General features: G+C 30.3%; 1 protein-coding gene across 1 annotated transcript in view; it reads left to right on the plus strand.

The window, feature by feature from the left end:
• Positions 1–8,751: 8,751 nt before the first annotated feature.
• Positions 8,752–12,639, plus strand: part of LOC110282226 (sn-1-specific diacylglycerol lipase ABHD11-like) — an 18,305-nt gene continuing 14,417 nt past the window's right edge. Inside the window, exons 1-2 of the mRNA XM_043045198.2 lie at positions 8,752–8,858; positions 11,272–11,425. Coding sequence (XP_042901132.2) covers positions 8,851–8,858; positions 11,272–11,425 — 162 coding nt within the window. The 5' untranslated portion in view covers positions 8,752–8,850. The remainder of the gene's footprint in view (positions 8,859–11,271; positions 11,426–12,639) is intronic.

Here is a 12,639-nt window from a genome sequence, read left to right on the forward strand (position 1 = left end):
TATTTACCAGTGCCTATCTATATATATATAAATGAATGTGTGTCTGCCTGTCTGTCCTTTATAGACTCCTAAGCCAACCGACCAAATGCTATGAAATTTGGCATACAGATAGTTTCAAGCACGAGGAAGGTCACTGTCAACATTAGAACATTCTACGACAAATCGTTCTGGTAGGATGAGCAAAAAACGAAATGGAATTTTCTGATTGGTTAAGCTTTAGCCATTGTTTTAAAATTATCGATTCAATTTTCACATATTTTAAAGATACGTCAGTGATAATTGCTAGCTTATAGCTCTATTAAAAAATCATTTATTGCGCGAATTGAAATGTTTAATTACTTTATATTCGCTATGTTAGATGAATTCAATGAGCATTACAACGCGGCACACGTGTTCTACGTCATCAAATTTATACTTTGTCTGCTAATACGTGTTTCTATTTTATTGATATTAATTCCTTTAAACATGTTTCTGAAAAATTACTTATTTAAAACCAACGGTAATTGAATAGAAACAAAATATTTATGTAATCAAAAGCAAAAATTATTGGGAAAGTGATACTAATTCGTTTAGGAGAAACATAAGAAATAAGCGCCAATGAGGCTTAATTACACCAGTCATGATTAATTAATTAAGGTAATATATGCATATTGAAATAAAATAAATTAACTATATATAAAGTAATGGAGTAAAGATATTTATCTAGAAGAACCATAAGAAATCATCATACTACCATTAGCGACAATGATACTTAATTTTTTTAGTCATATTTTTTAGTAATATTTTTTTTAGTAATATGTTAATTGATATAAAATAGATTTACGTACTAAAAAAAAAGAATGGAGACTATATACCTATTCATTTTGGGGAGCTGTAAAAAATCACGATATTATTATTGACACTAATGCTCAATTACTACTGATAATATTAATTAATTGAAATAAAACAAAACAAGCTATGTGCTAAAATGCGAATTTAAAGGAAAGAAAGGTTAATAGGAAATTTGTTTAGGAAAACCGTAGAAAATCGCCATTTACAGATGATGCTTACTTATGTCCTACTATGATGTTAATATGTCCTACTGGTACTATGGTAATTGGAGCAGTTTTGATAACAATTCTACAACGGGTTTTTCGTAATTTCAGAAATTATGATTTTCAGTGGTAACAAAGATGGTATATTAATATTTTAATGGATTAGAATAAAAGGAATTTTGTTTATTTACTACTTATAAATATTTTAATAATGAATTAAAGGTCACATAGAGAAATGCCCACGCACCAAAAATCTTATCAAGTTCTAATAAGAATTCGATTTTTTTCTTTAAATTTCGGCTTTAGTTGGCTGTTACTGATTAATGTACTTTTTACAAAAGTTAAATTTTGAAGGTTTATGTAATATGTTCCAAATATACTAATAAAGGTATCAAATATCTTATTGATATATTTGGTGATTGTTGAGACAGCACCAATAATTAGTAGTACATACTGATACTTTGGAAGTAAGCGTTTTACGATCCGTGAAATGGATATATACCTTAGAAAATTACTTGATACTAACTACATTTATCTTTGTTCTAATGGGATAAACTTCATAAAACGTGTTTCGCTTACTTCAATAACGCAAAGACATCAAAAAGGTCAACAAATAATATTAAATAAAAAAAATGTTAATTATTTTAACTGTATTAATTGAAAAAATTAGTTGAAGAACCAGGTAAATAACATTTTCAGAACTAAAAAAAAGTTGCATCCGAACTATTTTATTACCAATTTATTATAAACAGGAACAAATATTTCTTTGTATTTTATTTATTTACCAGTGCCTAATTTGAAGTAAAACTCAACTCATGCAAGCATACTGATGTAATTAGTTATGTGAAGATTTGAGTGAAGTCAAAAACAGTTCTATAACATTAAACATACCCAAATTGATACAACCACTTCGTTTATTTTCTCTGACTCATCAATTCCCCTAAAAATTTCACTTACCTGGTTCTTTGATTTAATCGGTATATGATTTTTAGCTTTGAGCATGATCTCAATACTGATTTATTGATTATTTATTTATTTCTTTACTCTCCCCGTGCGAAGAACGGGCTAGTAATAAATGAAATTGCAGTGAAAATACTGAAGACTATTGAATATTTCTGTACTGAACGTGACATATGAATTTAATTTAGTTCTTTATTTCGCAAGTCTGTATCACGGCTTAAATATCAGTACATAAAAACAGTTTCAATCATAATCACATAAAATCCTGAAAAAATTCTAATTTCTAATTACGTTTTTTCGGTGCAGTTACCATATTATGTTAAAGTCTTATATTTGTCTCATTTTCAAACCTCATTGATACAGATGATAAATTATATAGTTTAAAATTATTAATCATAATGATAATAACATTATGATCGATTTCGTTAAATTTAATTGATGTACTCAATGAAAAATTAGAGTTGAGCTATAATTAAAAATATTCTTAAAGATTTCAAATACTTCTTTAATGTGATTGTTAATAACGGCTTAGGTAAAATATTTCCAAAAAATGTTCTGCTAATTAAAATTTTATTTAATTCTATAGTTTATTTAAAATTGCAGAAACACTACATAAATCCATCTCAATTCGCTAGACAAGCAAAGCTATTCATGAAATGGTGGTTAGTCAAGGTTAAGCCCTTTCGCCTATTTCATTCTTAGAAAAATTTCCCTCTGACAGCTAAGACTTCAATCTCACTCTTGCTGAGAGGAAAAATCCTTCTTCATACCAGGCTAAATAGCAACCTCTGTATCAGGTAAGTGCCAAGAGAAAATAGCTTTATCATGCCAAGAGAATATTAAAGCAATTACCCTTATCTTGACAGCAGAAGTTTTAGCGAGATACACAATGAACCCATCTCATCGGGAGGCATGTAAACTCTCTTTACACACATGTATCCCCAAGAGATTTTGAGAGCGCTGATTGGCTTTCTCGACAACGCCATCTGTGACGTGTGACTATTTCATTCTGCCGTGCTTGTTATTTTCAGCATAGAGCAATTTCTATACTCCAGTTTTTGCTAACAAACTTGAAATGTCAGTTTTTTCAACAGAGAAACTGCCTTCCTTATTTAAAAATGAAGTAGAATATATTTCCCCAAATACCATAACCCTTAGAAGCAATGTTCAAAATTTAAACGATTGCAACAAGTGGGTAATGGAATTTGGGGAACTTACCAATGCGAATTGGAATTCTAAAACTTCCAAACCTCATAGATAAAGATCTGTTTGTAGGTAAGTAACTAGTTTAATTATTTTAAGAAAAATTTTGAATTCTTATGAAGCTAATATCCCTCTGATTTATTGAATAACATTGAAATCGGAGTTTAATTGCCTTGCTTAATTCTCATACTCACTATAAAATGAAAACTGAATAGTTTTCACTTGATATTTATTTAATTAAATTAATGTTAATCGAATTAAATTAATATTTTATTTATTTATTGTGGATTACTAAAATTAAATTATAAAATTTTAAATTTAAGATTTATTAGTGGCGCTATCAATTATTATAAATTAAAACTAAAAGATCAGCATTATACCTAACTATTTATAACTTAATTTGAATGTTTTTTTTTAATTTGTTGAATGTTTTATAATACCGAAAAACTATTAATTGACATCTAAGAAGTCAAGCAATTGTCTTTTAAGATAGTTATTTTAATAATTTTTCATTGCATAATTCCCATCAAAATAAAAGTTAATGATTATGAATTATCCATTAAATTAATACCATGAGTAATGAAAGAATAAATTTACAAATAATTCCATCTTTTAATTCTAGTACATATCTATTGGATTGTAAATATTTTTTAATTACACAGCCCTGCGAAATTGAAGTTTTTGAAAAATACGAGAGAAGTTATTGTTGATTTATATGTTATTTGATGCGCTGATATCGAAAAAGACCTTCATTTTTCCCAATCACATCAGGATTTCTTGTAAAATCAATATTAATGTTTTTACTAAAATCCTATTTAGAAAGGAATTCTCTCAAACAATTTTGCATGTACTAGCCGGTAACTGTTCTCTTCATTCATTTTAATCCATGTAAAATTTTATCCTGTGAAAAAAATTTGATTTTTGAACTATCAGTCCCTATTTTTTAGGTTAAAATGAATAAAAAATACTGTTACCAGACAGCACAAGTCACCTCTGGTCGAGAGAAAAACAATAAGTTCCTTGTGTTCAAACTTTTTGCATCAGTTTCTAGAAGAAAATCACCAACATACCATTTTAATTTGTTTTTATTAAAATAACTTACGTAAGATTGACGATTGACCAAGAATAGCAAATATTGTGTACGTGTACATGAAAGTTTGAAACAAAAAACAAAGCAAACAAAACAAGCAAAACGCGAAAGAGAAAAGTTTCTATTTAAGAACATACTCGTTTTCTTCTGAAAAATATTTTTTATGATCTTCTTTTATGCTTAATCCCATGTCTATCCCGAGCTATCATCCAACAGTAGTCAACGAGCATGTTCTTGTCCCATCTTCCTTGATATTTACGCTCTATATCCGTGACATCTTGATGTAATCTTTCCCCTTGTTCTTCGCTGACTACTCCTATATTTTCAGGGGAAAAGTCCACATGTGAGTAAAGGAAATGCATTTTTACACTTATGAAGCAACCCAACGTTTTAAATTTGTCCAGAATTTTCATTATAATTTCCTTATAATCAGGATCCTTGTAATTACCCAGAAATTTACTGAGGACATCTTTGAAAACAACCGAAGCTTCTTTTTCCGCTTCTGTCATGTTAGTCTCAAATTCTTTATCCTTCATGAGTTTGCGGATATCTGGACCAAAAATATTCCTTCTTTCAACTTAGCTTGGGATAAATCTGGAAACTTTTTGCACAGGTATTTGAAACAATTGCCATCTTTTGGAACAGCCTTGACACACTACTTCATTGCACATAATTTTATATGTAGCAGAAGTAACAATACTTTTTTCAGATCAACTGAGCTGTTTCGAATAACGTTCTTGGTGCCTGGGTCAAGATTTTGTTTTTTCGGCCATTCTTTTTTTTTATCCAATGTTGAGTCTTGTCACTGCTGTCCCTCTCTCAAATAAAACATAGTTACTTTGTAAAAAGGTTTGTTTACCAAGATGCATGGAGGTAACTTTCAATTCTCCGCAAATGGTCCAACTGTGATCGATATATTTTATTTTGTCTAGGACGAGAGCCAGGTTTTCGCAGCATTCTTTTAAATATACTGAGTGTTCAAGTGGTACAGATGCATACTGGCTTTCTTGATGAAGAAGAGCTTTGAGGCTTCGTTTAGATGGATCTATAAACAGCCTCCACTCACCTTTATCGCGTATGACACTAAATTTGCTCAACAATCCAGGAACGTCAGAGCAATAGACCAAGTTCTCCGCTTCATCAAAGTACTTTATAAATTCCTTTTCACGACTCCTGTACCAATGGAAAGATGTTCCTTTGGCCAATAAGTTTTTTTCTTCCAGTCTGGAACCAAACAATTCAGATCCCTCTTTCGAAAGGCAAAGACCTCTAGGTCAACAAAACGTGACGTGATAGAAATTTTTCATTATCATTTTCCATTTCAGCATCAAAAAATACATTAAGTTCAGCTATCAGACGCCTTGTATTTTTTTCATCGTAGGCCTGTGTTATTTAATTGCAGGAAATTATTTATTTGTCACCACAGTGCGTTTATGAAAGTGCCGCAGGAGGAATGTAAAGGAAGTTCTTCAAAAAATGTTCTGATTGTCAAGCAACAATATCTATAAAAGTGAAGTTGAACAAAAAATCAACAAGGAAATCAGATTATTGTACTTTATAAACTTGTTATATAATACTTGCTAGAAAATAAATTTTACTAATTATAAATATTCTAAAATTTTTTTGCTGAATTATAATTACATTTTTTTTAACATTTTAAAATATTTTCCTCTAAGATATGATAAAATCTTTTTCAAATAATTAAACATAATTTTAAAAATTTATTTATATACATTTTATTAAAATCTCATATAATAAATTCAAATTTAACTGCGTGGTTCTGCAATCATACTAATAAGTTTAAGTAAGAGATTTTAATTTCTAAGTGCATAGGGATATTAATCAATCCTGATATATATATTACATAAAAGCTAGCTAATGAAACTTTAATTTATGTTTAATAATTATTATTATACTAATTTGATGTTTTACCAAAATATGATTATTTACATTGCATTTACCTAAAATTCATTACATTAATATTAAAAAATATTATACTGAAACGTACAAAAAATATTTTAAACAAATAAAGAAAATATTAGAATAAAATTTAAAGCAAATTAGATTTAAATACATGTGTTATTATTAAAATACAATTAATGACGCTATTTGATTTTTTGAACAAAACTTTAACATTTGTCTTAAAATTAGTATGAGAAATATACTGGAACTGATTTATGATTGATTTACATTTTGGGAACAAACTACAGAGAAATGTTATTGGGGAGGAGCAACCAGAATACGTAACAGAAGGCAATGCCGAAAAGCCAATCAGCGCGCTCAAAATCTCTTGGGGATACTATGCGTGTAAAGAGACTTTACATGCCATCGGGAGGCTAGCGCTTCGTCCCGTAAGTCACCACGGCTCGTTATATTATAGGCGCATTATCGAAAAAGGACACTGCCGAGGCCGGGATAGCTTGTTTGGTAGGGTGTTGGGCCCATGTTCAAGAGATCGTTGAGTTCGATTTTTGCTCCCCGTGCATTAAACGGTGATTTTTGCGAGTCGATTCTGTTGGGTCACAAAGTTTATAACAAATCATTCGTCTGGAGATACTGAATTAAAGATTGATCGTACTCTGGTTCAGGTCAAAAATACGATCTGTTGATGAATGAATATGTCCGCCTTTTAAAACGAGCCGTGATGCGTGTGTGGCTGTAGTTGTATTCTTGGTCATAGATGGCGTCACTTAAAAACAAGAAAAGCACCCTCTACCTTAAGTACGCTTGCAGTATGCAGGCTTGCTGGATTGCCAAGTGTCATTAGAAACAACAGAACACTGTCAAAAGATGAGCGAATTCAGCCAATCACACGATATCTTATCAATATTTAAATAATTTGGCTGAAGATTTAAGACCAAAAAGTTCGTTAGAATTTAAAGTAAACATAATAACGTAAATTCCAATGTTCAATGTGGTTTAAGAAAGAGAAGTTAAAAATAGATTTAGATGCTCGCTTGTCGCGACATTGAATAATAATTAGTAATTCATTTGCATTGAAATGTAAAGTACGTTTAATGAGAACTATATTTGCATTCGCTCTTTATGAAATTCAATAATAATTAATTAAATTATTTACTATATAAAGAGTGATTAGGACTGATTAAATTCATGAAATCAAGGAAATTTAAAAGCTAGATAATACGTAATAGCATCACACAGCTAATTGAGTGACTAAACCACCTTGGAAGATATTTAGATAAGTACGGGTGCCAAGCATGATACCGCCCCATCTGCACCTCCTCCTCCTAATCGGTCTCTTTCGATGATGTTAGAAGGGAGATTGCATGTTCCTCTCCAAATGTATATGCGTTCAGAATCAGTAGTCAGACTAAATCTGCTCGCATTCATAAAGAGCACTCGACACCATTGTGCATCTGTCCGGAATTTGTGTTACCGACATCACATTAAACGGCATTTCAGGTGAACTGGCTTCATGGGAACACACCGTGCTGGCCATCGTGTAAATAGACCACCCTTGCTCTCAGTCTTCCTGGCCACGGTAAAACGCGATATAGGTCGTCCAATACTTTTCTGTGTGTGATTTCTCTTTATTTCAGCAGTCTGTTCCTTCCAGCCAGTGAGAACTATAAACTGGTTGTCCGTTGTCATGATGGTGTGAGGATGACCTCCACTAAATCTCCGGACAGCTGTTTTAGTCCTCTGAAATGTGTTCCAAGCGATACTGTTAGCTATCCGCAGCCACACTGGTCACATTTCGACCATCTTCCAAATGATTCGACCTCGCGTAAACCCATCCAGATGTCGTCTTCTGTGTCGTCTGTTGGCCATATCACACCGTGGCAACAAATTCACTTCGTTTAAACTAATGTATACCTTGCAATACCTTTCACATAAATACCTTCCACCACCAGGTCGTTTTATTTCTTTACGACACACACCCCGGTACGTCATGGTGTATATATGCAAATTTTCTACTCTATCGAGTTTGGTCTTCTAAGTGACCTTTCCATCCGTTGTAACTGCCTGTTTTGTTATTATATTAGTTTTTCCAATTCGTCCTTATTTTTGCACAAAAGTGTAGCTTTAAGAAGAAGAAAAACAAACAAAAAAGCTGATAGTGTAAAAAAAACATGCTTAACGAAATAAAATGTTTGAATGTAATATTGTAAGAAAATAAAATAAAATTTTAGGTAATGGAAATAAATAAAAAGGTCTTATCCAGAAAATCTCATATCATGCACCTGGCAGTATTTATTGCATAAAATGATAAACATGATGAAGAAGGAACATCTTTGGGAACTTTTTATTCCTTTTTTTTAGCGTTTTATCACTTCTTCAATGGATTTTATTGCAAAGGTGCTTTTCTTTTTTCCCTATTTTTTTTTTTAAAGCAATCCATTCCGCTGATAAGAATCTAAAGTAAACATTTTAACTGTATATTTTTTGTTATCTTCCCTTGAGATCTTTTACGATATTTGTATAATCAGTAATTCGTACAAAGTGTTTATTAGACAACTATAATATTATATGACAACTTTTTGAAGCCTAGTTTTGGTTTTTGAAAACCAGTTTTTCAATCTGTGGCAGTCACACTCAAAAATGAATAAGTGAGTACAGATGTTCTATTTTTTATAAAATCAAAAAAGTAAAAATTTAGTAATTTTGAATCTGCAGTTCTTTGTCATTATGTTTTTATTTTCTTCTTTTAAGTGAATTCATAGACAGTTTTAGACAAAATATTTCAGTGTAGTTTATTGCTGTCTAAATTAACTAACCCCTTCTCTTTCGGTGTTGCATCTCATACGTTCGGCGTTTTTGTGCCCGTACTGTCTGCTTCACATCTCATGCGTCGAAGAGAAAAATTGCATCATTGAAATTGAATTCCTCGTTACTTACACGTTTCTTTAAATCCCGTGATTATTTCAGAATATCGCTAAGAGATGGCGGAACCATTTCTACTTCCTTCACAATTTTAGCAGTGAGATTTTCAGCCTTGAATTGAAATCAAAATCATTTTGCAATTTCTTTAATTTCACTTTCCGTTGCATGTCAAAATAGTTATGATGTATTCAGAGTGTGTCTCTCAGTGGGAAGAATATTTTTATCTAATATTGTTTAACTAATAAAATATTCTTTTTTCCTAATTTTAATAATTATTTTATGCAGATAAACACCTTACAGCAATAGATTTAATAAATATATGTTAACACAGTGTATATTTTTTTGAAAATAAAATGCATTGCGAGGAAAACTCAGCGGAGGAGACATTTCACCACCAATAGATCATCAAGCAAAAAAAAACTGCTTGCTAACAAAAATATTTTGCATTTTGAAGATAGAATATATATTAATTTTCAGCAATAAACAAAAGCCTCTTTTTACGTAGTAAATTCGAAAAAAAAATCCGACAGAAAAATGAAGACCCTATAAAGTAAGGAAATTTTTTTTCATATTAAATAAAAAAATATTATAAATTACGAATATTTTCATTTACAACAAAGTTTAAAAACCAAATCAGTTTACATTTGAAATAGTTTTAAATATCGCATGGGAAAGTTTTGTGCAGTTTTACTACACTAAATAAATTATGGAATAGTACAAAAAATTCTAAAGAATGCATGAAATGCATACAAAATGAAAATGCTTGCTGCTTGCAAGCCTTTAAAGAAAACATAGATTTCAAAATATGTTTAGTTTGCAGTTGAGAGAGACTATCTGAAAAATAAAATTTGTCATAATAGTGTTATGAAATCTTAGCCCATAAATATTTTGCCTAAATTATCAAGTAACGAAATAAATAAAAATTTATATTATCTTGATACAAGTAATCAAACTCACTCCTGCATGTTTCCAACCAGGGAAGGTTTTTTCGTTTTATTTCGTTTCGTTTACAACTTTTTTACTCTCCTATGATTATCCAATTAATTTTTTCTTCTATCGTAAAAGACAAAATCTTGAAAAATAAATCTTGATTCCAATAAAATCTAGAAACTTTGACGAATATCGATTTGAGTTTAGCCAAGTCGGGAGGATATATTTTTATTCAATGAGGTTTAGGGCGTTCGAATTTCGATCATGATGAGAAATATGAAATATAGGTTTATGTGAAAAAAAGTTAATAACAATTCCTTGAAGGCATCCCAAAATTATTAAAAGAACAATTAATGTTACTGTGGAGTAATTTAAAAAATATTTATAAGCATGTGATAACTGCACCAAACATTTCAAATTTGTTATTCACCCTCCCCACTGTAAATCCTTCGGGCTCCAGAACTTGCAAATCTTGTTATCAAGACTTTCGGAGGACACTAATCTTTGCACTGCATGCATAGACACGACAACAACAACAACATTATAAGTCCTAAATACAACTCGAAATTTTCTTTTTTTTAGGATTATCTAGATTGGAGGCAAGTTTAATGTTTTGCGCCAAACTCAGTAAAATTCTGCAAATAATTATTTATTACATAATTTTACCAGTATTGTTATGTATAGTGCCTTTTCCAGATGTTATATTAATGGAATTTTCTAATGAATTTTTTGAAGAAAAATTTTTTATTAAGATATAGCAAAATGAACATTTTGTATGACATAATTCACTGGTAGAAATATTAAATAACTTCGATTATAATTTAACTAATGCAACGAAAAAAAATGTCAGTTTTTAACATTGAGATCATTTTCAACATTGCATTTAAAGAATCATTTTTAACATTGTGTATATTTTGCCATCACGTACTTTTTAACAGAGTTAATTTTTTTCAGAATGTGTCTCATTATCAATGTAAACACTTTACTAAACAAAACTTGATTTATTCGTATTACGTTTTATTTATTTATTTATTGTTGTAGTTACATTTCGCATGATAGTAACAATGAAACGTTTTCGTTAATGCAAAAACACATTTCATAGAACAGTTTATTTTTTAATGCCTTGCGTTAATTTCTTTATTTTATTCATTTGGGTTAATTTAATTATTTTATTTATTTATTTATGTTTTTTTTTCGCTGCTTTTTCAGGCTTTTTCCTCAAACTTTTTCGTATCATACATTTGAATCAGCTGATGGGACAGATGAAAGTTTGAATCCAGTAATTTTCCTTCATAGTTTATGGAGCACAAAGGAAATGTGGGAAGATATTCCTCAAATTATAGCTGACAAAACAAAGAGAAAGGTAAAAGCAATATTCGTCTCAATGTAATTTTCCTTTATTTACTTGTAATTATTATTTTCTGTTTGCATATTATATGCTAGAAAGTTAGACCTGCCACATAAATATATTTTATTATTACTCCAGCACAAGCAAATTCTGCTATTTTCTTGGTTTATTTATACCTTTTTTAAAATAAAAGTCGTAACCTAAATAAAATAAAATATAACAAAATTCTAGTTAAATTTATTAGCTCCCGGTGACCTCGGATTGGCGACTTTATCGTCTGCAGCGAAATGAAAAGTGCTTTTTTTTAATTAAATAAATTTCATAAAGGAGAACTCAATACCCAGTATTTTTTTCCCATTTTTCATTTTTTGCTTCATAAAATTCTTTACGAAAACCGGAATACCAGTTGCTTAAAAAAATATCCATTGATTCTGGTTATAGTCGTTGTGTTCCTAGATAATAAATGTTTTAAATCAACTTTACTTAAAAAACTTTCATCATAACACACGTGAAAAATTTATATGCCTCTTTCATCAACTTTACAAGATTTTTTAATTTTGCAAGAGTATCAGAGAAATTATATATATACTCTATAACGCAAAAATCGACGCACCAAGAAGCAATCATTCGACTGCTTTGAAATTTCGTATGCATAAATGTTTTGAACAGATATGGCTGGAATGATGCCGACTGGGGACGTATAGTCTTTAGCGACCGTGGTAACTTAGCAATTTCAAATTCCTTATCATGAAAATTAATAGTCAAAAAACCTTTTCAACTTTAGAAGCCTTATTAAAGAGCATATCAGTTTTACTAACACCAATTTTTAATTTAATCAAATCCAAAACAATAAATTTAACAAGTTCAGTATCAAATTTAATTTTAGAACCAAAATTAATAAGGAAATTTTTAAGAACTTTATTTTTAAAATCAAGAAAAAATTTCCTAATAGTGAAAATATTATTCAAATTAACAGGTAAGTTACAAAAATTCGAAAATTCATCAAACTCAATAACTTTACCTTTACTTCTTCCACCTCCTCTTCTATTTCTCTATTTTGAATCAAAAACACCAGGAAAATCAAAAACTTACGGAGTTTAAACGGGGGAGAATCATCGGCCTTCGTTAAGTTGGATTATCTTATCGTGCAGTAGCCGCTCGTGTGCAGCGTAACAGCAGCACAGTGATGCGTGTTTGAAAGCAGTGGATGGACGAGTGTCGGACAACTC

Source organism: Parasteatoda tepidariorum, chromosome 2 (genome assembly GCF_043381705.1).
Source record: "Parasteatoda tepidariorum isolate YZ-2023 chromosome 2, CAS_Ptep_4.0, whole genome shotgun sequence".
In the NCBI taxonomy this organism is placed as follows: Eukaryota; Metazoa; Arthropoda; class Arachnida; order Araneae; family Theridiidae; genus Parasteatoda; species Parasteatoda tepidariorum.